The sequence below is a fragment of the Engraulis encrasicolus genome, chromosome 16 (genome assembly GCF_034702125.1).
Source record: "Engraulis encrasicolus isolate BLACKSEA-1 chromosome 16, IST_EnEncr_1.0, whole genome shotgun sequence".
Taxonomy (NCBI): Eukaryota; Metazoa; Chordata; class Actinopteri; order Clupeiformes; family Engraulidae; genus Engraulis; species Engraulis encrasicolus.
The window spans coordinates 54,867,524-54,894,299 of record NC_085872.1 but is presented as its reverse complement, the minus strand read 5'-3'; the positions used below and the strand labels follow the sequence as shown (position 1 = coordinate 54,894,299).

At 40.2% G+C, this 26,776-nt stretch overlaps 1 protein-coding gene and 2 long non-coding RNA genes across 3 annotated transcripts in view; all 3 read left to right on the top strand.

Moving 5' to 3' along the window:
* The window catches only part of LOC134466182 (dentin sialophosphoprotein-like), a 39,193-nt gene extending 12,660 nt beyond the window's left edge, over positions 1 to 26,533 (top strand). Inside the window, exons 2-3 of the mRNA XM_063220079.1 lie at positions 16,900 to 16,978; positions 25,229 to 26,533. Coding sequence (XP_063076149.1) covers positions 16,900 to 16,978; positions 25,229 to 26,145 — 996 coding nt within the window. The 3' untranslated portion in view covers positions 26,146 to 26,533. The remainder of the gene's footprint in view (positions 1 to 16,899; positions 16,979 to 25,228) is intronic.
* LOC134466672 (uncharacterized) lies at positions 17,684 to 21,937 on the top strand. The gene is made up of 3 exons (XR_010038375.1): positions 17,684 to 17,722; positions 21,138 to 21,220; positions 21,697 to 21,937. It is a non-coding gene; the product is annotated as an uncharacterized LOC134466672 (long non-coding RNA).
* Positions 22,076 to 24,035, top strand: LOC134466671 (uncharacterized). The gene is made up of 4 exons (XR_010038374.1): positions 22,076 to 22,269; positions 22,422 to 22,536; positions 22,642 to 22,764; positions 23,552 to 24,035. It is a non-coding gene; the product is annotated as an uncharacterized LOC134466671 (long non-coding RNA).
* Positions 26,534 to 26,776: the final 243 nt, after the last annotated feature.

Here is a 26,776-nt window from a genome sequence, read left to right as displayed (position 1 = left end):
TGGCAAATGAAATACAATGCACATAAACAATGAAATCATGCAAAACTCCCAACTGACGGTAATAACCATAAGCTACGCCGTTAAGACCCAGATAAAGCGCGTGCAGTTGGCTACTGTAGCTTAATATTTAAGAAGACAAGTAGGCCTAGTTGGAGTTCCAAATTGGGATGCGCAAAGTTACAACCTCAAGGCGTTCAAGACTTGACAACTGTCGGGAGCACGTCAGCATGCTGTTATGATAAACAATGTCCATCAAAATTGACACATCCCCTTGCTGCCTTTTTGTTATTGCTTAGCCTACTAGAGTCGGAATAGGGAGAGCAGAGCTTGGCACATGTGGTGAGCGGTGCGCAAAGTACCGCTTGCTCAAGGCTTTCACAACTGTGAGGACATTTTTGCACGGCAGTCTGCTGTTATTAAAACAAAAAATCTACACGAATCCCCATCGCTGCCTTTTTTTGTCATAGCTTACCCTTCGCCTACAACTATCATGCATTTTCTGCGTCGCATTCCCTTTCTTAGGCTACTTGAAAATGAAAGAGGGTGCAACAACTCGCTGACCATTTTTCTATAAAAAAAAACATAAAATAAATAAAGTTTCGGAAGTGGCCTTCCGACATCAACACTCTTGTCTCTGGTTGCCGAAGCACCTTATTCATTTTTGCCTTGTTCTTGTTCATGAAGCACCCACAAATTATGATTGATCACAGTTTAATTATGCCCAGGTTTATCAAACACAGTCGAACTATTTTACTACCTGTAAAATATTTCCAAACACATTGCTTTTATTTTATAGGCCTACACATCCACAATTATTGTTACCTTATTTTCGTTGCAGTGTCAACTGTGCTGCCATGATATTTACACTCCCGTCTTAAAACATTAACTTGAAGCGCAAGTTTCCTCTTTTCCTATGGGTGTCTCCACTGTGCCATGCCGCTCGCGTCTTAAAACAGCAATCTTATGCGCAGGTTTCTTCTTTTCCCTTCATATCCTGTGGGTGTCTCCACTGTGCCATGCCGCTACGATCAATCTTAGCGCGTTAAGACTACTCTAGACCACTCGTGGATTGCTCTTACGCCTAGTACCGACTGGGGAAATTGGCAGGCGGGATCCGCGACGCGCAATATCGCGCTGGGGGTGTGGTCACGGATACTCCCAGTAGATTCTCCCCGGGGCTAACAACGCTGCTCACCCGACTTTCGAGCCTCGCGGCGCGGCATGTGTCTCGCAGCTGACACCGGGTAGTCCGAGCGAGATAACAAACGGCGAAACCCATTATCCCATTATCACAACACATTGTGTACATGGCTTAAATGCGATTGTGTTTTGGTCCTAGATAACATTTAAGCCCCGTTATATTGTTATAGAAGTACAAGAAGTAGTCTAATATAAGCTTGTAGCTGCCTGGTTCTGGTAAAATGCTAACGTTAGCTTACCCGGTTAGCTCAAAACATCGAGTGATCAAATGGCAATGTGGGGTAACCTATTTGTGTTACATAAGTTCGTGGTGCATTTTTACATCAATCCGTGGTAGTCGTGACATTTATAAGCATTTAGGGTCTTTATATTAAGCAAAAACGTGATGTTGGAAATCACAGAAATCGCCGCCATGTTTTTCAAACTTTTTTGTAACTCCCGCCCTTGCTACCCATACGCCCATCTGATTGGTTATTGGACCATCAAATTTGCATGATATAGAGATCTCGTCTATATCAAATCGCGTCCCGCTGCGATATCGCTTCCCCTCCGCGCTGTCAAGCGCGATATCGCCCCCATTCAAAGTCAATGAGAGCGGAGCGGAATTACTCTGTGTGGGTACGGGCCGTTAGAGTTACGTGTCAACCTGCGATGGTTCTTTGCTAAGTTGGCTTTGGGAAACGCTCCGTGAGCTCTACGATGGTGTTACGTGTGAACTTAAGTAGCACGTAGCGTTAAGTAGTACTTAAGGCCCTTTCGGAAACGAGGCCCAGGTCACTAAGGTCAACGGAGAAGAATTTGCTGGTGATTCCAAAAGTCAAAACAAAGTGTGGAGAGGCAGCCTTTAGCTTCTATGCTTCAAAGCTTTGGAACCAGCTTCCAGATGACGTAAAAAATGCACCCACTATTGATAGCTTTAAATCTAGACTCAAGACAAAGCTGTTCTCAGATGCTTTCTTAAATTATTGAATGAAAAGACGGTAAAATAAGAGAAGACAAAACCCTGACAATTCTAGACTCTATCAGGTAAACGGAAAAAAGGAGGCCTCTGTCGTCGAACAGTTAAAATCTGAAGACTGCGTATGTTTTTCAAGGTTTTATGTTTATATATTTTTTATTTTATTATTATTTTTACCTTATGCTTTAAATGATTTTTTTAACTATAATTTATTTCCTTCTTTCTTCCCTGTTTTCCTTTCATTTACATTTCTTAACTTTGTGAAGCACATTGAGTTGCACCTGTGTATGAAATGCGCTATATAAATAAACTTGCCTTGCCTTGCCTTAACTGCCAGCGATTGGGTGAGAGGTGTCCAATAATTTCAAACCATAACTGAGTGCAAACCTGCTAGCTAGGGAGATAGGTGACCCGATACTTCAGTTTGTGATACAAGCGCCAGAATCGGTACAGATACTCCTTAGACATTACTATTTTCAAAAAGTACGCGGGCCACTTCAAATTCAAGATGGTTGCCCATTTTCCAATATGGCCACCATACAGATATAAATTGGCAACGGAAACAATTTGTGATACAAACACCAAACTTGGCACGGATACTCCTTAGATGTACCTCTTTTGATAAAGCATGCAGGTGACTTTTCCAAGATGATTCATTTTCCAAGATGGCCACCGTTCAGAAAAATAAAACAATTGTTCAAATAATGATACAAGCACCAAAATTGGTACAAATACTCCTTAGACTTAACTAATTTGAAAAACCATGCCTGTCACTTGAAATTCAAGATGGTCGCCCATTTTCCAAGATGACTGCCAGAAAGTCCTGTAGCAATACTGCAGGAGATACTAGAGCAATTGTTCTAATAGTGATGTGAGCACCAAACGTGTTACAAATACTCTTCAGACACAACTCTGTGGTGTATGCACCATTTGAAATTCAAGATGGCCACCCATTCACCTACTGCAGAAGTTCCATAACTGAAAAACGTTTAAATTGTGATAGAAGCACCAAACTCGGCACAAATACTTCTTAGACATTATCCTTTTTGAAAAAAACAGCCTACTTTAAACATAAAGGCCATGTATAATCCAAGATGGCTACCATTGCTTCTTATTAATGGAGACATTTTCATAATCTCTGATTTGAGAGATTACCATAATCCCTTTGATGAATTTAGATTATCTTGTTGTCTAAAAGTATAGGAATTTTAAAATGTCCCAATACTCACACTGGCAGCTATAGCCATCTGCAGGTCAGAAGATCAGATCATACCTTTCATGGTATTATGAATGCCATCCATATTTTGTTAGCTGTTGGGAAATGTGCAAAGGGCTGTCCAGAAAATAGTGGCGGCCATGTTGGAAAATGAGCAGCCATCTTGTATTTCAATTGACCGACATCTTTTTGTCATGTCATGGAGTATTTGAACCAAGTTTGATGCTTGTATCACTATTTTATCAAATGTTTCAGTCACCTTACACATATGTATGGTGGCCACCTAGTAAAATGGGCGGCCATCTTGGATTTCAAGTGGCCTGCATGCCTTTTCAACAGATGTGTGTCTAAGGAGTATCTATGACGATTCAGGTGCTTGTATGACCATTTGAACAGTTGTTTCAGTTGCTAATTCATAGCTGTATGGCGGCCATCTTGGAAAATGGGCAGCCATCTTGAATTTGAAGTGGCCCGCAAACATTTTGAAAAGAGTAATGTCTAAGGAGTACCTGTATCGATTTTGGTATCGGGTATCGGGTCTTAAAAAGGGTCTAAGCCTCCTAGCTATGCTTCCTACAATCGCTTCAGAGCAAACAAATGCCAGACCATAAATACGAAATGAAATGGTAGTATTATGGGATGGTCAGGACCAGGCTAGTCATCTATGGCAGGGCGGCTGTCCGTCTTTCTATCCCTAACTTTATAATTTCGGAATGTGTCTCGAATTCATTGGTCTAGCTGACATTGTTTTACATCATCTCTATATTGGTTTGCATCTAGCTGTGCTGTGGTTCACCTACAGTAGAAGTTGGGCTTACTACCGAAAATGTCATTATGTCTCGTCAACAGTCTCTAGTAATCAATGTTAAGGTAAGCCATCAAAACAACGCAATAGCAAGTGTCCAATTATGCGCCTGAAGTATGGAGCCTGGCGCATGTTGTTTCCAATTGTAACATTCATGGAGACTGACAGAGACTGCGAAAATGCCTGAAACGTGAACGCGCATTCATTAGGGCATGCGCAAGCTGCGTAAAGACTGGAATAGCCAGCGTTTTGTGTAAACAAGCGAGTTGCTGTGCAGTTTGCAGCAGGAGTATGCCCAGTCCGAAATTTCTCACCTCACACGGCAGTGTTGCTGTGAGCTGCTAACAGCCACATTTCCACAACAAAAGGAGTGTCCGCAGGGGGTCTAAAGGGTGAAATGACCCTCTTGTGGTTCTTTTAGGTAAAAAGGTCAATTGACCCCTCCGTGGTACTTCTAGTGTTAATAAAGAATGTGTTGTATGGGGTGCCGTCTGTAGATTTGACTGTGCTGAAAATTTAATCAATTTACAATTTTGCACATTTACAACAGTCTTTGTCATCTTAGATATATTTTAAATAGTCATTTCTAAATGTTAAATGCAACAAATAAATATTAAATATAAATATAAATGTAAAAAATAAATATAAATGTTATATCTAAATGCTAAATCTTACTGGTATGGTAACACTTAGAATAACAGGGGACTATAAATCACTAAAGTATTAGTAACACGTAGTTAATAATGAACTCATAATGAACAAGACATTTACAAATGTTTGTAAATGATTAAGGAATAATATGTAAAAAAATATATTTTAAATTATTTATAAAGCTGCTTACAAAGCAATCATACAGTATTAGTAAATGATCTTTTGATATCTATCATAACGGAAATTGTCCATTGTACACATTACCTAGACGAAAGTTTTCATACATGCCTTTGTTTTCACTTTAGAATAACAGGCGTAAATAGTTTGTAGATGCTCTGTAAATAGTTTGTAGACATTAGACATTAAACATTTACAGTTTTTCTCGATTGGTTTGGCTAATTTCTTGAAACTGAGATGACATTCTTATAACCATTGGGTCATTTGGCCAAACATTCTTACACTTCTGCACAACAGTCCAGATAACTAGCAAAATGTCATATACCTCCCAAAACACCTCATTCTTGCATCAGCACTAAACCGTCTCACATATAAATAGTCAGTACCATCAAAATGGCATAGATCCTTCTCAATTGCTTTGGCTCATTTGCATTAATTTAGTCCTTCTGTCAAAATAAACTGGATGGTTCAACATAACTACATGGATCCTCATCACTTGCTCATATTTCTCCAAAAACAGTTTACCCATGTGTCGAAACTAAATTCCTTCCCCACATACAGTACCCCCAAAATACATTGTCCCTTTGCCAATTTGTAAACACTGCCAGTCAAAATGGTTAGATGTTTTGTCTACGTTCAGCTAACAGATTTCGACTATGTACAAAAAAAATGAAAAAGAGTGAAACCATTGAAGTTTGACAACACAGACAATTTACCAAGGGCATTTATCAGTAACTTTCTTTACTGTAAATTCCCATACAGAAAGCAATGCCCATATGAAGAGTTCAGATGCAAAACCCCCTAAGTGCCATTTCAGAAAATAATCTTAATTAATTTTTATTTAATACAAAGCTATTAAAATTGCATTTTTTTTTTATTTTATTTATGTAATATAAATATGTATTTGTATTATCAAGTACATGAATGTAAACCAAACCAACAAAGGGGGTTCTCTAAAAATATAGAAGTGCATGTCTTCAGAAATGGAGTTAGGGGGTTTTGCATCTGAACTCTTCATATATTACAGGTTTCTCATTGGTTTGGCTCATTTCTCAAAACAGAGATAACATTCTCAAAATAACATGGACAAATCCCAAAGCAACTAGCAATTGTTCAAAACAGAATGTCGTTTGAAAAAATGTCAAGAAAGTAGCCAAATAACAGAGGAAATTGTAGCATACATGGTTGTAAAATTATTTTCTACAAACTAGTAAAGTTACAATATCATCTGACCTGTTGAACACTGTCATGAAGTTACTGTTTAGTAAAATTCTTAAACTATTATGTCCTTGACTGTTTTGACAATTGTGTAGACTACTTTGCATATGATGACTTACACAATGAAATCATGCTGACATGTTTTGGAGAGGGCAACCATTACACTGAGAATTGTCTAATTCGTTTAGATAAGCAAGATCAATTTATTTGGAAAATGTGCTAAATGTATGCTCAATGTGTCAACTGTAGGGTACTTGTACATAGCCATCTGCAGAGATGTACTAAACATTTGAGACATGTACAAAGCATTTGATATTTGATGAAAGCAATGAAAAATGCCATCTCAGTTTTGAGAAATTAGCCAAACTAATCGAGATAAACTGTAAATGCAAATAGTCCATTGTACATATTACCTGGACTCTGTGTTTATCTGGATCACACCACACTTCGATTAAAAGGTGCCAAACATAAACAAAAACTGTGTAAAATTGAAAGAAAAATGTCTGCACACTTAAATCCCCTTTGTGTTCTTTTTAATAATAGGCCAAGCTTTCAGTCTACTGACCTTCCTCTATTATTAAAAAGAACACAAAGGGGATTTAAGTGTGCAGACATTTTTCTTTCAATTTTACATATTACCTGGACAAAAGTTTTCTTATACGACTTTGTGTTTTCACTTTAGAATAACAGGCGCAAAAAGCTTTTTAAATAGTTTGTAGATGCTCTGTAAATAGTTTGTAGATATTAAAAGATAATTTACTAATACTTTATGATTGCTTTGTAAGCAGCTTTATTATTGTTGCATCAAACGCCCCTGGAAAATGAAAACTTTGCAATATCCCACTCAGCTCTTGCAGTATTGTTCCTTTTCACTATCATAACTCCCTTGTAAACTTCTAGAAAAATTGATTGATGTTAAAGGGTGGCACAATAGGCTTGACACTTTGAATTGTAGTGTGAATGGGCATTGTTTTTAACTAAATCTGTGCAAAGTGTATTTTGAGACTGTTTTGATAAAAAAAAGTAAGGACAATCATTTGGAAGAATGCTCCAGTTACTCTCCACTTCCCCAGGACATCAAACCCCCAACAAGGAGGATGGATAGATTGGTGTTTGACCATAGTAAAATGTTAGCGAATCGGGGCTAAAACCTTGCTGAAAGAAGGCTCTAAAAAACACACACAGGGAATTTCAAATCTGGGAAAGTGAAAAGGGAACTGGAGCATTCTTACAGCCATTTTTATGTTTTTTTTGTTTTGGCCTACTAATATAAAATTTTGGGTTGGATATGAGATACTTGGTTATTATTGATAATATTAATGTAATGTTTATGGCTCGGTTATGTATTTAGTTTTGATTTTATGTTTATTGGTTTATGTGTGACGAACACCATTGGGGTGACGTCATGTGTCAAATGTCATATAGCCGGGTCATTTGGTTTGGTTGAGTGAATGGGAAATGCAGCCCGGTTTGTAACACTATTTTGACCATACTTACTCATTATTGTGTTACACTTTCACTAATCTTTCGTTTGCTTGGAACTGTTAAGTCAATTTCAACTGGACTTTCATTCATGAAATGCACCACTATTTCCAGTCCAGAAATGAAATTGGTTTGGAAGACAGCACAAATGTGTAGCTTATTAAAATTGTTATGCTGCCATGCTTTGTGATGCTGTAGGTAGTGTAGATCAATGCAGACCTCCTTGGTAGGCTTATTGTCTACACATGCATTTTACATGCAAATGTAGGCCTACTGTAGGCTATCACTCTCCTGGCATTTCAATTTCATGTTACAATTCAAACACATTGATAACCTCCCTCTCATCTGGGGTTGGGGGCCCCACCACCATCACATCCAACATACCACACAGTGAAGCTACTTTCATGCGACTCAATCTGATGTGTTGGTCGCCTGTCAAAAAGAACCACAAATCCATTTGATGAAAAACGGTTATTGTTCTTGATGCTATTTAGTTAAGCTTACTACGGATATTACTCTTGTGATCTGTAAGGTATAAGAAAGGGGGAGGGGGGGGGGGGGGGGGGGGGGGGCGCCAGAACTCAAACTCGCCTAGGGCACCAAATAAGCCAGAACCGGCCCTGATAGTGGGGCCTGTTAAGCCAATATTCCATAAGAATCTTTCACTTGGTGATGCAAGCACCAAATCAGGTACACAGGTGCTCCAGGGCCTACTCTCCCAGAAAAGGTCGCTATCCGGGTGAAAAAACAAGATGGCGGCCATTTTTCAAGATGGCCGCCTCATTAAAGGTGAAAAAAGCTGTTTTCGTCTTAGAATGCCAAGTAATCAAGATATCTGAGTGATGGAAATATTAAAATGTATGCATTCTGACCAGGACAACTTCATAGTATCATTATTTCATCACAAAATGGCCACCACTTTTCAAAATGGCAGCCCTTACATGACTGAAAATGCACATTTATGACATAACTTACAGCTGTCCGATAGCAGGTATTCAATAATGCATATTAACCTTGCCATCACTGTTGGAATACAATGTCGTAAAAACAATTTTGTTTACATTCTGTATTAGAGTGATGCTATAGCACAACCAAGGCACACTGGTGACATCACTGCTGTGAGACTCAGCATGGGGTTCAGTGTCGGCTTGTGGTACAATAGCTGTAGTTGTAGTTTACTAACTCTTTAGTATACTCACTTTAGTTGTTAGTATTTATAGTCTCCCATATGCTATCCAATAAGACCCTGTATATAGCTTAATTAGAAATGTAGTTAGTGTAGTTAGAAATTTAGTTAGATAGCCGCACCTGAATTGACAGGATGTGCCAGCGCGGGAGAGCCGAGCCAAGGGTAACGGGGCTTCAGTTACCCGGATAGTGTACAGATTGCACGGGACTTAAATGACACTGGATGAACGATCGGGCTGGGTGTAGGGCAGAAGTTGCCTGATTTTCATAGACTTCAGATCACGTACCACGATTCTGGTCTGACCAGGACTATAACGATTAGCATTTCCATACAGGACGAACTTTGTTTCCATGGCCTGGTTAACCCGCCTCCCTCGGCTTGCTACTGGTTGAAGGCTGTGCCGAAGTTTAAACCAAACATTTCTTAGCCCAATAGAACGTCTCTGCTTAAACCACGTCACTGCCTTGAACACATCTCTACCCAGGACGGTTGGAAATGCACAGTTGATTGGTTCCAGACAAAGTGGGTGGAGATCCCGCTGTAGCGGGAGAGAGCAAGCTCCTGGCCCTACTGTGTGTAGCTGAGCCGAAGGCGTTGCATCACCAGTAGGGCGGAGCCCGGCTAGTGCAGAAGATGACTTAACCTGGTTGTGTCCCATATCTCAATGTGCTTTGATAATTTGAACGGTTGGGTGGTAAAAGGATAGACCCTCGGACTTAAACTGTATTACACAAGATGTCTGCTAAAAATCCATTGAGCTGCAGTACGTGTCGGGAACAACACCTCAATCACCCTGACCCTGAGCACGGGGGCCCCGCAAGGTTGTGTGCTCAGCCCCCTGCTGTTCACGCTGCTGACACATGACTGCACAACGACCCACAGCACTAACCATCTGATGAAGTTTGTGTACGAACGATGCAACACTAGTGGGCCTCATCACTAAGGGTAGAAGAAGAAGAAGTAGACTTGCTGGCCATATGGTGCAAGGACAACAACCTCCTGCTGAATGTCAACAAGACCAAGGAGATTGTTGTCAACTTTCAGAGGGGCCAAAAACAACTGCTACCACTGACCATCGACAATGATGTTGTGGAGAGTGAGCAGCACAAAATTCCTTGGAGTGCACATCAGCGACGACCTCTCTTGGACCACAAACACATCATCACTGGCGAAGAAGGCCCAACAGCGCCTCTACTTTTTGTGCAAACTGAAGAAGGCAAGTGCTACACCCTCCATCATGACAGCATTCTACAGAGGAACCATCAAGAGCATCCTGACCAGCCGTGTGACACAGTGTGGGGAGCAGGTTGCACAGAGCAAAACAGGAAGACACTCCAGCACATTGTGAACACAGCTTAGAAGATCATTGAAGCGCCACTCCCTCCCTGCAATACATTTACACCACCCACCCCACCCGAAAAGCACTGATGATCACCAAGGACATAAGTTACCCTGCACACAAACTGTTCAGTCTCCTGCCCTCTGGAAAGAGGTAGAGGTGCCTCTGCTCCCATACCACCAGGCTGGCAAATACCTTCATACACCAAGCAATCAGGATGCTGAACTCTTAACCCGCCCTCCTATCACTGATAGCCCCCCTCAACACTGAATTGTGATTGCACATTCTACTTGCACTAACTCAAAACACACACACATGCTGCTGCTTCATGCCTGTTACTTAATGACTGTACTGGAAAACTAGCTACCAACTACAGTTGTAAATATTGCACATTACAATTGCTTACTTTATATGTATTATTATTTCACAATGCTACTATCACCATATCAGAATCATCACAATAGGACATAACTGAAAATGCACAACAATACCTCTTCTTAATACATGTTCTATGTATGTTGCCCAGTCTTGCACTTTATATGTCTGTAAGAGTATTGTATAGGTACTCTAGGTGTAATGCATGTGTACTGTCTATGTCTAATTGCCTAAGTCCACACCTAAAGTCTATGTCTGCATGGGAAAGTAAGAAACGTAATTTCAAGTCTTTGTATGGCCAGTGCATGTAAAGAAATTCTCCAGGATGCAGGATTAGAGATGATGTGGATCGAATTCGGCCATGGTCATTCCATCAGGTGGCTGCCAATTCATGACATTGTGTTGAATCTTGGGCCAGAGAAATCCAAAAGCATGATGTCCTTCCATTCTTTCACTGGCTGTGATGTTGTATCAGCTTTCCATAGCAAAGGCAAGAAAACAGCATGGCAAACATGGGACGTCTGCCCTGAAGTGACTCATGTCTTCAAAAAGCTCAGTTCATATCCAGAAGTAATTGAAGATACTGACCTGAACCTTCTTGAGATGTTTGTCATCCATATGTATGACACGAACAGCACAACAGACAAGGTTGATGAGGTTAAGACTGGACTTGTTTGCTCGGAAACAAAGATCCTATATATGATGCCATTTCACCGACAAGTGCATCCCTTGTCCATCATGTTAAAGGAACAGTCCGCTGCCACACTGCCTGTATATGGGGCCGAGCTACTGTGTGCAAAATGCAAATTGAAAGCCCTGCCAACTGGGGGTGGCAAAAAGATGGTGAGGCCTGGAAAGTTCTCTGGTCAAAGCTTCCTACAATTGCGGAGAGTTGCCAGCAACTGACAAAATGTGGATGCAAGACTGACTGCCGAGGAAGATGCAAATGCTATTGCTTTAGCCTCACCTGTACACAGTTATGTTCCTGCAAATGTGAGGACTAAAAATAACTAATCCAACATGTGCATCAGAGAGTTTTCCTACCCAAACAACAAACATGTAATCATTATAGGCCTACTTCTGTTTTTGTAATATTTAGAATCATTCAGTGAGTGTTAGTTTATTTACATGTAATTATGAAAATACTATAATTGTCAATATATATTTTTGAGTGTATCATGGAATTTTCCATGCTCAACATAATATATTTCCATACATAGATATTCAAAATATGATCAGTCAATCAAAATATACATAAAAGCCATTTAAAAGCAGTTCAATTGGTGGCCATCTTGGAAAATGGCCGCCAAAGGGTAGGGTCTGAAGCACCTCTGAACCAAATTTGATGCTTGCATCACTAAGTGAAAGATTCTTTGAGGTATTTGCTGCACTATGATTCTATGGAGGGAACTGAACGTCCCATTTGCCAAGCTACAGCCACAAACTATTAATGTTTTAGAGATAATGTGCAAAGAAAAATGGGCAAAAATATTTTCTACTATATGCACAAACATTGTCATCAACTAAAAGAAGCATCTGACCTCAGTGCTAGACAACTAGGGCTTTTCCACAAAGCACTTTATCTTCTTTAGCTAGAGGGGTCAAATACTTATTTGCCTAAATTAAATACAAATAAATTAAAATATATTATTTTAAGTTCTTTTCTGGAATTTCTTTTTGATATTCTGTCTCTCCATGTTTGAATACATATTATCATAAATTTATAGACTGATCATGTCTTTATTAGTGGGCAAACCGGCAAAATCAGAAAGGGATCAAATACATATTGGACTCACTGTATATATTTATGAGGAGTATCACAAAAAACATTGCCATGTCAGACGCAAAATATCCCCACTTCACCAGCTAAAGTAGAGACTTCTAGGCCTTCTGTCTATAATATACATTGAAAGTTAACTGCTATAGTACTACACTACTATGGCAGTGCACAGGGTCTTTAGTACAACTTGGCCATTGCCATTCTAGTAACAGCTCATTTATAAGGCCGTGTATTAAGGGGCTAAACCACTTGGATCCGCCAATCAGCCAATCAGAATCAAGAGCCAGATGCACAGTGTTAGAGAATTCTAATGTTTCTCACCTGAGTCATGGAAAGGCTATAATTGTGGAATGAAGTCTGAAGTCTGAAATCTTTGTTTTTCTAACTCTGAGAACAGGAGAGTCACTCTGATGCCGTTGCTTGCCGGCTTATTTTAAGTGTCGTTGCGGCAGGCAGGAAGGAAGGGTGTGTTCAAGAGAGCCTGCACACAAGAGATAGATAGAAAGATAATGTGTGTGTGTGTGTGTGTGTGTGTGAGAGAGAGAGAGAGAGAGAGAGAGAGAGGGGTGTGTGTGTGTGTGTGTGTGTGTGTGTGTGTGTGTGTGTGTGTGTGTGTGTGTGTGTGTGTGTGTGTGTGTGTGTGTGTGTGTGTGTGTGTGTGTGTGTGTGTGTGTGTGTGTGTGTGTGTGTGTGTGTGCAGTCATACGCATGCAGGCATGTCTTCTCTGTCTCCTAAGATGGTGTGTGGCTCCATCTAGTGGTCAAAAAGCATCACAACTGCAATGTGCAATTACTGCTATTGTACTAATATCTGGTGGCTGTTGTTACATTATTTGGATGATGGTGATGATGATGATGATGATTTGGTATTTTGGTATTTTATTTGGATCCCCATTAGCTGATGTAACCCATCAGCTACTCTTCCTGGGGTCCACACAAAACATATAACAGACAAGACATAAACATACAATACTACAGATATGAATAAACACAGGGAAACACATAAACATACAATACACCAGATATGAGTAAAAACTGGAAAAGAAGTGAATTAATTATTAGTTCCCACATTAGACCATACAAGGACTCAACATATAAACAGTAGACTCAAAGAAATAAAAGAAAGGCCTAATAATAATAATAATTTAAAAATGAATAGTAAGAAAGGAAAAGAACATTAAAGTAATAACTAGACTAATCCCTCCACACAAAATGCACAGTAAGCTGTGTCTCAGAAGTAGGCCTACATACAACAACGATTAGGTACCATCAGTCATGAAATATTTCTTTAATTGATTTTTAAAGCTAATTTTACTTTGGGTTTTTAAAATATGATCTGGAAGGGCATTCCATTCAGTCATTTGTAAAAATAGAATAGAGCAGTGGCCCTAGAGAAGAACCTTGTGGGATTCCACAATGCACTTCCTGGGCATTGGATAGACAGCCATTAAATTAAACATTCTGAGTTCTGTTGGTCAGATAGCTTTCATGTTGGTAGTTGCTAGTTAAACTGTTCAGTGAAAAATAAGATTGTATCTGATTAAATACAATTTTCTCCAACAGTTTGCTAAGGGCAGGTAACAAACTGATGGGGCGGCTGTTGGAGCCAGTGAAAGCAGCACAAGTATTTTTTGGTAAAGGGGTCACCTTGGCCTCTTTCCAGCTTTGAGGGAATCCGTTTCAGTTCAGGCTTGAATTAAAAATATGACATACAGAGTTACAATATGATCCGCAACAATCTTCAATAATTTACCGTCCAGGTTATCAATGCCTGGTGGTTTCTCATTGTGAATTGACAGTAGTAATTTAGTCACTGCTTCAACAGTTACGTTAGAGAATTTAAAATGACAGTTCTTGTCCAGCATCATTCTGGTTTTTTTTATATGTGAATACAATGACTCATTGATAGGTGATGTCATTTCCTGCCTAAGTTTACAAACTTTGCTAATAAAATAGTCATTAAAATAATTGGCAATATCCATAGGTTTAGTTATGAAAGACCCTTCAACTTCAATAAAAGATGGAGCCGAGTTGCTCTTTCTGCCCATGATGTCATTCAGAGTGTTACATAGTTTCTTGCAATCATGTTTTACAGCATTTATTGTGGTTTCATAATACAATTTCTTTTTCCTTCTGTTAAGCTTAGTGGTGTAGTTTCTTAGTTTACCGTACACTTGCCAGTCAGATGTGCAGTCTGACCGATTTGCTGCTTCTTTTGCTTCCTTCCTTTGTGCCATGCATTCTTTTAATTCATCGTCAACCCAGGGACATCTAGTTGTTTTCACAGTCAATCTCCTCACAGGTGCATGTTTATCCATCACTGGAACCAGCAGTTCCATGAAAGCACTCAGTGCAGTGTCAGGGTCACTGTATTTACAAACATTAGCCCAACCAATATTGCTGACATCATTCACATATGAATCACAGCAGAAACCCCTGTATGATCTTTTCTACACAATTTTAGGGTCAGCCTTTGGGACCTTTGCCTTCCTGGAAATGCACACCAGGTTATGGTCACTAAAACCAATGGGAACAGAAATGGCTTTCGAGCATAGTTCAACAGAATTAGTGTAGGCCTATATGTGATCAATGCAAGTAGATGATATACCCCCGATCTTATTAATGAACACTCTGTGTACAAAATTTCCTGCCTTTATGTGTAAATTCCCTGTTATTACTAGTGCGTGCAATACTTTCCCTGTAATTATTATCTCTGAGTAGATAATGTGAATGGGACGTTTGGAATGTGAATAAATTAGCATTGTCCTGTTTGTCCTTTCATTTCTGTTTTTGTATAGAAAACCACACTGTGAGACAACACAACCTTTTCAACTTCCACACTCTGACTCAACACAACACCACTACATATTATTTTCATCTACATATTATTTTCATCTTCAATTAGACCAGCGGGTGTACGACCAGTACTTTCATCATCATNATCATCATCATCATCATCATCATTATATCCTACACTCTGGTTGGTATATTGACAACAAGATTGCAGTCATTAGCTGCATTAACCATTTTCTTTTTCAGAGGACAGCTTGACGACAGAAAATTAATGTTCATATCTCTCAGTACGTAGATTTCTCTGTTTTCATCGCATGCCCTTTCAAAGAGATCACACAAATTATTGAGATACTGGCTGCTAAAGTTTGGTGGCCTATAGCATCTTCCCATCAATATAGGTTTTAGGAAGTGCAACATTTTCACATAACATGCCATAATCCCCTCTGAGTGTAACAGGAATGTGGCTCTGAATGTATATTGCCACACTACCCCCATACTTGTCTCTGTCCTTTCTGTAAATACTGTAGCCCCATAACAACATTGCTATGACAGTGCAGAGAGCCTTAAGTGACAGATTAAGACATATACATTACAATTGTGGTGACAGTTATAACTATTCTCTTTGCGGTAGGGACACATAGCGACATAACGAGCGAGGCAAAGAGAGTTGAAATCCAACCGTCATCAGGTCCTCTCGGTGAATCAAATGGAATGGAAGTTATGTTGTTGATTTGATTAGGACGAATTCGATCTTCATTTGCATAACATTGAACTTCGTCGAATATTTTTGCTTCGCTTTGCTCCTGATCGCTTGCCTTGGCCTCTCTCATAGGAATGAATGTCGACGTTCGCTTCTTTGCGTCTATGTGTCCCTACCGTTAGAGTTCTTCAAACATGCATTGCATGTCCTTACCTTTTTCTTTTAAATTGCCAACTCTATTAAAAATAAAAAAAAAAACCCTTGGAATGACTCAGAAGTGTTCAGCATGAAGTCAGTAGCCCGAATCAGAACATTGCATTGCATTACATTACATTACATTACATGATTACATTGCATTGCATTACATTGCAGTGCATTACATTGCATTGCATTGCATTACATTACATTACATTACATTGCATTTGACCTCCAGACATGGTCTTGACAGGGAACTCTGCAGTCAGTTGCTTGGCCTAGTGCCTATGGTGTTGGTTTGAAGATCAGAACGTTGCAAGTTCAAATCCCACGGTACCACTTTACAATAACCTTAAGCTATAGATGGTTAATTAATGGTTTGTTGTGCATCCATAATACCATTATAAGCATTGATATATCGTTATTACATTCTTATTACATTATTACACATTATTGAAGACTTACTAAACATTTGCTGATGACAATAATACAATACTAAATATTTAACTAACAAGACTTTAACTGTTTATTTATGCAGCTATAATACTATAATGAACACATACATAATATTAAATCAATCGTAAAACACAAACTAAATATTTCTTCCTGACAACAATATATTACGCAAATATTTAAAGCGGCACAATGTAGGATTACGTATTTTTCTCACTCCCTCTCTATCTCATTCGCTCTGTTAATGTGTGTGTGTGTGTGTGTGTGTGTGTGTGTGTGTGTGTGTGTGTGTGTGTGTGTGTGTGTGTGTGTGTGTGTGTGTGTGTGTGTGTGTGTGTGTGTGTGTGTGTGTGTGTGTGAGACCACAGGTGGTGTTCGAAGGCTTGGGCTGGGTGGCGCTGGATGACATCAAGATTGTGGACGGCATCAGCCCGGAAGACTGTCAAGGTTCATTTATTTATTTCATAATTAGTTCAGACTTTCACAGATATGTGACCAATAGTCCCTTTAGTTCAGAGTTTCACTGATGTGTGACCAATAGTCCCTTTAGTTCAGAGTTTCACTGATGTGTGACCAATGTTCCCTGCTGTAGTAAAGGAATTCCACCCCCAATATTCTCTAGTGAACTTCAGGTAGCCTAGTGTGTAGTCTTTTCTCCCATTGAAACCCATTATAAGGCACGGCTATTGGACTACAAAAATGGCCGCAGAGTGAAACTACTAAAATATTACACAGTGCACCTTGAAAACCCCCAAAATTCTATTTCTCTGGCAGCCTCCGCTCTCCTCCCTCACCTTTTTGTAGTTCAATAGCCACGTCTTATAATGGGTTTCAATGGGAGAAAATACTACACAGTACACAAGGCCACCTGACGAGGCCATTTTTGTAGTTCAATTGCCATGTCTCATAATGGGTTTCAATGGGAGAAAAGACTACACTGTCAGAAATGAAGGTACACTGTGGTACAAATATGACACATTAAGGTACACAAATGTACAGTTTTTTGTACCTTAAAAGGTACACAACTGGACCTCTGTGGTACTGTACTGTACCTTCCAAGGTACAAAATTGGAGAAGGTACATGTTTGTACCTTAGAACGCTCCACCCCTTTTGCTTTTGTCACTAGAAGCCTTCTCCAGATTTTGAAACGAGGGAGCCGCCATTTTTCAGACGTTGGATAACGGTAAAAGGTGAGTACCGGTACTTTGAAGTAGTTTTGACTAACATTCAAAGCTTTTAAAACATATAAATGAATAATGTGTTTACAAAACAGTCGTGTGATCTGTAAACATCATGTGTAGGCTGCTAGACACTATAGATTTAGTACCACCATGTATATACATAGTTGACCGTTTCACTCACACCCTTCCCATTTTTCAAAAAACATAGAAAATCGGTTTAACATTTCCGAAATAACCTCTTTAAGTGTGGGTTTTGGGTACTGGTTGGTGGCTAAATCACTGCTAAACTTGCACTACTGAAGCACACCAGCTTACTAGCAAACTTTAGCTTAACCGTGGCATGGCTAACCCATTTAAAAGAATTTGGTTGTATATTTAGAGCTACTATCACACATATTTCATCTGGAGTTGTGAGGGGGTTGCTGTGGAAATGGGAGATCAGACGAATTCTTGCAATGTGTTTTGGTGAAAAGGAGAACGATGCACACACCGTGTGAAACATGAGCTTGTTCAAAACTGAGGTAATAACTAGAGCTAACTAGCCACAATTTGGTCACTACAGTAGCTCTTGGTGCGTCAGGGCGGGCTCAGGAAACAAGGATTATTATATCTGTTGCTAGCAGAAGCGTATTCCAGCATTTTAGCTTTTCAATTCATACAATGTGGACCATGTAAAATGCAAGGCACGTGCCCATTAGATTAGTCCTAGTTCTCCACATTCTCCACCGTGGATTTCTTCGCCTTCGACTGACCTTAGCTGGATTGTCCATAAGGCTGTATGACATTTGCCCGGTGGCTGTTGACTCTTAATGGGCTGCAGGACCGGTCTTGGCAGAAAATGCCCGACAAGATTTTTGTTCTATATCAGCCCTTCTTTAACACTAGAACTACCACGGAGGGGTCAATTGACCTTTTTACCTAAAAGCCCCACGAGAGGGTCATTTGACCCTTTGGACCCCCTGCGGACACTCCTTTTGTTGTGGAAATGTGGCTGTTAGCAGCTCACAGCTGTCACTTGAGACACAGAGTGTTTTTGCATGTGTGTGTGTGCATGTGTGTGTGTGTGTGTGTGCATGTGTGGATAATTTCCCATGCCTGTTGAGTGCTGTATTTCTGCATCTTCGTTCCTTGGAGAGGAGTTTCTTTCACCACAAAATTATTGAGGGAAATGAAGCAGTAGTCCACATGCACTGGTATTTATCCATCTAACAATTGCCAGGTTGCATTCACATGAGTCGTTATGGTCACATGGCATGGGAGATTCAAACATTACAGTTTTTCTCGATTGGTTTGGCTAATTTCTCGAAACTGAGATGACATTCTCAAAACAACACGGACAAATCCCCAAACCAACTTGCAATTTCCCAAAACAGAATGGCATTTTTCATTGCTTTCATCAGATATCAAATGCTTTGTACATGTCTCAAATGTTTAGTACATCTCTGCAGATGGATATGTACAAATACCCTTCAGTTGACACATTCAGCATACATTTAGCACATTTTCCAAATATATTGACCTTGCTTATCTAAACGAATTAGACAATTCTCAGTCTAATGGTTGCCCTCTCCAAAACACGTCAGCATTATTTCATTGTGTAAGTCATCATATGCAAAGTGGTCTACGCAATTCCCAAAACAGTCAAGGACATCATATTTTAAGAATTTCATTACATAGTAAATTCATGACAGTGTTCAACAGGTCAGATGGTATTGTAACTTTACTAGTTAGTAGAAAATAATTTTACGTGTATACTACAGTTTCCTCTGTTATTTGGCTAATTTCATGACATTTTTTCAAACGACATTCTGTTTTGAACAATTGCTAGTTGCTTTGGCATTTATCCATGTTATTTTGAGAATGTTATCTCTGTTTTGAGAAATGAACCAAACCCATGAGAAACCTGTGATATATGGGCATTACTTTCTGTATATGAATTTACAGTAAAGTTAACTTACTGATAAATGTCCTTGGTGAATTATCTGTGTTGTCAAACTTCAATGGTTTCACTCACTTGTTCATTTTTATACATAGTCGAAATCTGTTAGCTGAACGTAGATAAAACACCTAACCATTTTTACTGGCAGTGCTTACACAATGGCAAAGGGACAATGTATTTTGGGGGTACTGATGATATATGTGGGGAAGAAATTTAGTTTAGACACATGGGTAAACTGTTTTTTGGGGTGATATGAGCGAGTGATGAGGATCCATGTAGTTATGCTGAACCATCCAGTTTATTTTGACAGAAGGACTAAGTGAATGCAAATGAGCCAAAGCAATTGAGAAGGATCTATGCCATTTTTATGGTACTGACTATTATCTGAACTGTTGTGCAGAAGTGTAAGAATGTTTGGCCAAATGACCCAATGGTTATAGGAATGTCATCTCAGTTTCAAAAAATGAGCCACACCAATCGAGAAAACCTGTAATTCAACCATTATCTGGTTGCAGTCATATGATTCTTCATGATCACATGGGACAATCACACGTTCATTGATGACTTATATGAAGAAAATGTGCTTCAGGACAACCATTACACTGAGAATCAACCAATTGGGATAGATCAGCAAGGTACATTCATTTGAAGATTCTACTAAATGTAAGCTGATTGTGTTAACTCTAGGATACTTGTACATAGCCATTTGCAAGGATGTACTAAATGATTGAGACATGTACAAAAGCATTTGAAATGTGATGAAAGCATTGATAAATGCCATTCTGTTGTGAGGAACTGCAAATTAGTTTTGGGATTTGTCCATGTTTTGAGAATGACATCTCAGTTTCAAGAAATGAGCCAAAACAATGGAGAAAAACTGTAACACACTGTCCACCAAACTGTGCTATCTGTCTTTGCTGCTGATATCTTCATGCAGGTTGCTATTTACCTGTGGAAATTTTGGAGGCTGACAGCCCTTGGGAAGAAGCTGTCTGTCCCTGTTTGTCTTGGCTGTTAGCACTGTAAGGTGTGACCCCCTCACCCCACACACGGCCCCTAACAGCCTCATTACCATAACAAAATGAGTGATTAGTGTATTAGGTAAAAGCCGCTGGGTCAAATGACCCCTCTCTGGTACTTCTAGGTAGGCAGAAAAATCCTGGTAGTTCTAGTGTTAAGCTCTGCCGTCTTTCTCTGCAGAGGTGGTCTAGCTCCGTGTTGAGCTAACAGACTTGTGATGCACAGGCTATTGTGTATCTCATGGCTAATGGCAATCTATATCATGGTCCATAACGTCTGTATCGAAAAACTAAAATGCTAGAATACGTCTCTGTCTGTAAAACGCGGGTTTTCGTGAGGGTTATGCAATAGCTAAGCTCAACGGATGGACTTTGGACTATCGTAATGACGTTGATGTAAACACACCGGGTATGTGGCTGCTTGCATTAACCCATTGTTTTTATTTTCGTGTATTCCCCTCTCCAGACAAACACTATCTTGGTCAATGTCAAGTTTGTGAACAGAAATTCATCAGCATTTCCGAAGTCACAGTGAAAACCTTGGAGTTGGTAAGAATGCTTAAATTGAAAGTATTTTTTGTGTTCAATAAATAAAGATAAAGCTACAGTGATGATGGGTGAGCTTATCCGTTTTGCCAGTATTTAATTAAACTGAATTGGTAAGCTGTTCAGAGCCATACTTCTCCATAGACCTTTTGAACATGCAGTAAGTTATGTTGATTTTTAAACTAGGAAAGAAATGGCTAATTTGAATGGGTCTGTTGATGTTGGTTCATAAGTGTTAAGTCAAATATCTTGCTTCATGCTTTTGGATATGCGATTATTTTGTAATCCACACTTTGTTGGACTAATAAGTAACATGTTCTTTACAAAATTTCAGTAAATAATTTTTTAACTGAATCAAGCTGTGTGCATTTGGGATCCTTGGCGAGACTTAAACAATAGCAACAACTGGATGTTCATTGCATTTTTAAATGAGATAATCAGTCTTTGAGTTTGTGTGTGTGTGTTTTTTTTTTTGTCAGGAAAATGCCACCACGCTATGTTCCAGACATGTGTGCAAGAGGAATCATCAATTTCTGTCCGTACCTGAGGAATCCCCACACTACACTAAACATGGCTTTGTAAGTTGATAATTTGGTTATTATTTCCCCTAGTTGTTAGGGAGCCTTATTATCAGAGGGGAACTTGTTCAAGTCCTGCCCTTTCCAGTAGGAAAGAATGTGTTTGCCTGCGCATTCAAGCCATGGCTGAAGTGCCTTTCAGCCAGGCACCTTACCCTATTTTGCTGCAGATCGTAACCAATACCTTGTAATAATAATTGCAAGTCTCTGTGTCAGTCGAGTGTTATGTAATGTGTCGATGCTGAATTTCACCCTTCATTTATTTCATTAATCGGAGCATAATTGTGATGCCCAGAATGACCTCAGTTGGCGAATCAAAACTGTTTGGCGAAAATGCTACGAGAAGAGGAGACAGGGAGAAGAGAGAACATTATGGAGGCCCCACTGCACAAAGACTAGCTGCTGCCACGTCACAACTGTCTGACGAAGACTGTGCTGGTGGAATTCCCCCGTTTTAAAGATGTCAAGGGCCTGGTAAGTTATGTGTTCACCTTCATGTTCCAACTGTCTTTGCGGTTTTCTTTTATAGTATCCTGTGGCTGATGGATGTATTTGTAAATTGTAAACTTTTAGCATATTTTATTCACATACGGTAATTCAAAAGGGCTTTCTTTTTGCCATGCAAGGTTGAGCTGGACTTAATGGAGATATTTGGAGAGGACACTTCACCGAACGGCTCAGCTCCAGGCCCTCATCGAAATCTCTGAGGCTTCTGGCCATGTAAGCAGTGATGATGAAGAGGTAAGGGTTTATACTCTGTTTTTCATCTGAACTGCACTGATATGTTTTTAGTTGAATCTGTGTGCCTATTGGTTGTATTAGCTATGTGATCCATGTGTGTTTCAGGTCGGGATAGTGCCATGGCCAGGATCCTCCTCCTGTTTGTTTCCACTGTCAGCACAGGGCCGCAAACGTCCAGCGAAAATGTCAGCAGCTGCAGCATAGAAGCGCCTTGTGATGTCTCAGAAGGTTTGTCTGAATTAACAATGACTACTAAAATGATGGCATAAGGATCTAGTGACATACTTTGTATTATACCTTATGTGAAATCCCATTGGGAAACTCCAACACCAATTGTTTTTGTGACACAGCACTCCACAGTACACACGTGTACACTGCACACAACGAAATTGCATTTTATGCCTCACCCGTGCAAGGGGGCAGCCCTCAGTGGCGCCCCATGGGGAGCAGTGCGGTGGGACGGTACCATGCTCAGGGTACCTCAGTCATGGAGGAGGATGGGGGAGAGCACTGGTTGATTACTCCCCCCACCAACCTAGCGGGTCGGGAGTCGAACCGGCAACCTCTGGGATGCCAGTCTGACGCCCTAACCGTTCACCCATGACTGCCCATAAATGATTGCCTAAGTGTATCGGCAAATATGAAATGGACAAGTCTGAAGTAATGGCTGTGCCTTGATCTGTACCATTGCCCATAGTATCTGTGTTTCTATTTATTTATACGTATAGTGCATAACATGTATACTGCATCAGGAATGATATGACATAGCATACTATTTTGAATTGCTATACTATCCTGTTTATTTGATGTGTGGGGTTCAGAGCGGGCAGAGTTCTCACGCTGAACATGTGATTTCAATAAAGTAATGTAGTTTATACATAGCTGTTCAAGTCTGAGGATTATTTTATCCAGGCAACTTTGCTCTTTTCTTGAGCTTGAAGACGCTTAGTAGTTTGATCACTGCTCATTCTTCATGCTCTAAAAAGTCATGTCTTTGTTTGTGTGTAATCTACAGACAGGAACCAGTGTACAGCACCACCTGGACACGATTGCTGAGAGCAGGCAGCCCCACCTACCGGGACGAAGAAAAGTCAGGTTCACTGCTACTTCATCATACTAGACATTGCTTGCCATGCCGTGAGTGCTTTTGACAAACTGTTTAAAGCGGACTATGTATTTGCCACATCCTACAACACCTCACTTTCCAAAATGTACATGTTCAACCAGACCTGGGTAGCACTTTCTTGTTGGACTATTGGATTACTTTGTGGAACTTAACGCACTGAATCTTTCAGAACGGCAACTACCCTAAGCACACAAATACATCAATAAAAGAATGACTTCACCAGAATAGGTTTGAGTGGGGTTTTGGAATGGTACAGACCTAGTTCAGGCCTGAATCCCATCAGACACCTGCTGGGTGACCTCAGGATATGCACTTGCTATCTGTCAGATCTGGAGTGCTTTTGCAAATAGGAGTGGACAATAGAAAAATTCCATGTGTTCATGCATAGGTAGTCTTAATGCCCTCCAAGTACTGTGTGTCAAGAAGACTAAGTTGAATGTCATTAAAATAACAGGAGTTTTTAAGCACATATTCAATTTTTAATCAAGCCATGCATGTAGGCTGTGAAGCATTCCAGTGTATTAGAGTGGGATTGATATAACAGTTAATGCTCAGACATTTTAATCTCTTGGCTGAAGAGCAAAAGTGAAAATGAGCCATGTGCTGAATTTTACCCAAATTAGTGGTGTGAAATCAAACCACAAGACAAAATTAATGCTTTGTGCTGTTGAAAACGAGTGTTTGATTTAGTCTTTTTGTTGCAGTACAAAGACTTGGCCAATCTATAGATACAGGATGTACGCAGCCTACACCTAACATTATACAGATCACGGTCCAAATGGTACAGTGGCTTTTTGTTTAATCCACCTGTCCCTGCTTCATACTTAAGGCATCAGTATGGGTATCTGACTTAATATGGGTAAATAAGTACTGCAATATATACTGTAATTAAGCACCGTATATAGGCCTTTTGTTCAGTTTCTTGATGGAGGTGGCCTTGATTTTGTGTCCAAACCTTTACCAGCATGTACTCTTATTATTATTATTATTATTTTTATTATTATTATTATTATTATTATTATTTTTAATGAAAATGAAAAAGAAGTGAAATGTTGTTGTACAATGTATATGGAAGATTCATTGTTTTTATATTTGAAAAAGAAAATAAAAAGCGAGATTTAATTTAAGTTTAATTTGTTTGTTCTCTTTCAAGCTTGTCTATGTGAATTTCTATGGGCAAATTATGTACCTTAAAGGTACAAATTGAATTGTCTCTGTGGCAGTACCTTTGAGGGTACACAGGGTACAGAAAAAAATGGTACAGCATTTGTACCATCCACTTAAGGTACAAACTTAACCGTGAAGGTACAGATGAGGCACTTAAAGGTACAAAGTATAAGGGTACAAATATGTACCTTTTTGAAAGGTACAACCCTGTACCCTCAAAAGGTACTGCCACAGAGACAAGCGTTTGTACCTTTTAAGGTACGGATCGGTACCTTTTTTTCCGAGAGTGTACCCAGTGCACACAGGCTACCTGGCAAGGCCATTTTGGCAGTCTTATAATGTGTTTCAATGGGAGAGACTACAAAAGGCTAACTGCTATTATCTTTCTCTGCTCCACAGCCTCCACTCTCCTCCCTCACCTGGGCTCCACCCCCACAAGTCCCTCCTCGCACCCTGGTGCTTCCCAGGGACCATCAGACCCTGTCAGCGCTTCAGAACCTCCTCCAGAGAGGACCAGACCTGATTGGACAGCCACGTCGTCATCGGAGACTTCTAGAACCCCCAACTCCACAGACTCGTCTCCTGGCAACGGAAGTGCAGGAGACGCAAGCCCAACTGGAGCAAGTTCTGGCCCGGAACACCCTACTGGTGGTGGAACATCAGAGGAATCTAGAACGCCTGGAGTTGAGGATCGGGCTTCCGTTGATCCTGCTCCTTCTCCTGATAGCTTTAACCTGGACAACGCTCCCTCACCAGACGACTCGGAAAACTCAGACGACTCCGACTCGGTGGTCCGGTTTCCGGATACGTCCTCGCCCGACTCTTCTAGTCCCCTGATGCCCAAAGACAAGGACGATATCGATCCCATTTCCAACACCGATGGTGACGAGTCCAAAACGCCATTTGACGACAACAATGACAACGTTTCGGATAAGAACTTAGAAGGAGGCATGTCCTTTGACAACAGCAATGATGATGGCGATTATGAAGATGATGATGATTCGGACTCAGATAATATTTCAGGTCGCAGCTCCACAACTCCGGTTCTGAGGACTCTGGACCCGATTCTGATCACCATCATCGCCATGAGCGCGTTGGGAGTTCTGTTGGGTTCCGTGTGTGGGGTTCTGCTGTACTGCGCATGCGGCACCGAAGAGGACGGCGAGGACGGGACCGAGGAACAACCTAGTGAAGCCCAGAAGAGGGTTCTGCAGAACTACAACTTCGAACTCGTGAAGAAGAAAAATAAGAAGAACGCGACGAACACACAGCAGCTGCAGGAGAAAGACACAATGAAGGAATTCACAGAAGTGTAGCAAACACACAGTCAGGGGCTATTTTTGTAGTTCAACAGCCACATCTTATAATGGGTTTCAATGGGAGAAAAGACTACAAACACGCAACAGTTGCAAGAGAAAGACCCGAAGAAGGACTTTACAGAGCTGTACCAGACACACACAGTTCATACAAGTCACAGAAGTGTAGCAGACACACACAGTTCATACAAGTCACAGACGTGTAGCAGACACACACAGTTCATACAAGTCACAGAAGTGTAGCAGACACACACAGTTCATACAAATCACATTTCTTTTACAGAACTACTGTATACGTTTGAGTTGGTTGAGAAACACATCAAGGGTTTTCAGTTTGACTCGACTTAAAGGGATGAGTGTTAAGAAGTCAACACTTGTAGGACATTCAGTCTGTTGTTTTGGTTTGTTATTTGGTGGTTTTTTTAAATATAAATTGATAGTGATATGAGACGAGCTTTGAAGTTCAAGGAATCAAACGAGATGCCAAAAAAGGACAAGAAGCTTTTGATTAAAACTTTGGAAAACTGTAATGAAATGATTCAATGGAGTAATGGCGCCCCCTAGGGGACACTGACATCACTACACAAGCAGTTCTAGCAGCTGTGTCCTATAGTAGAGCAGATTAAGCTCA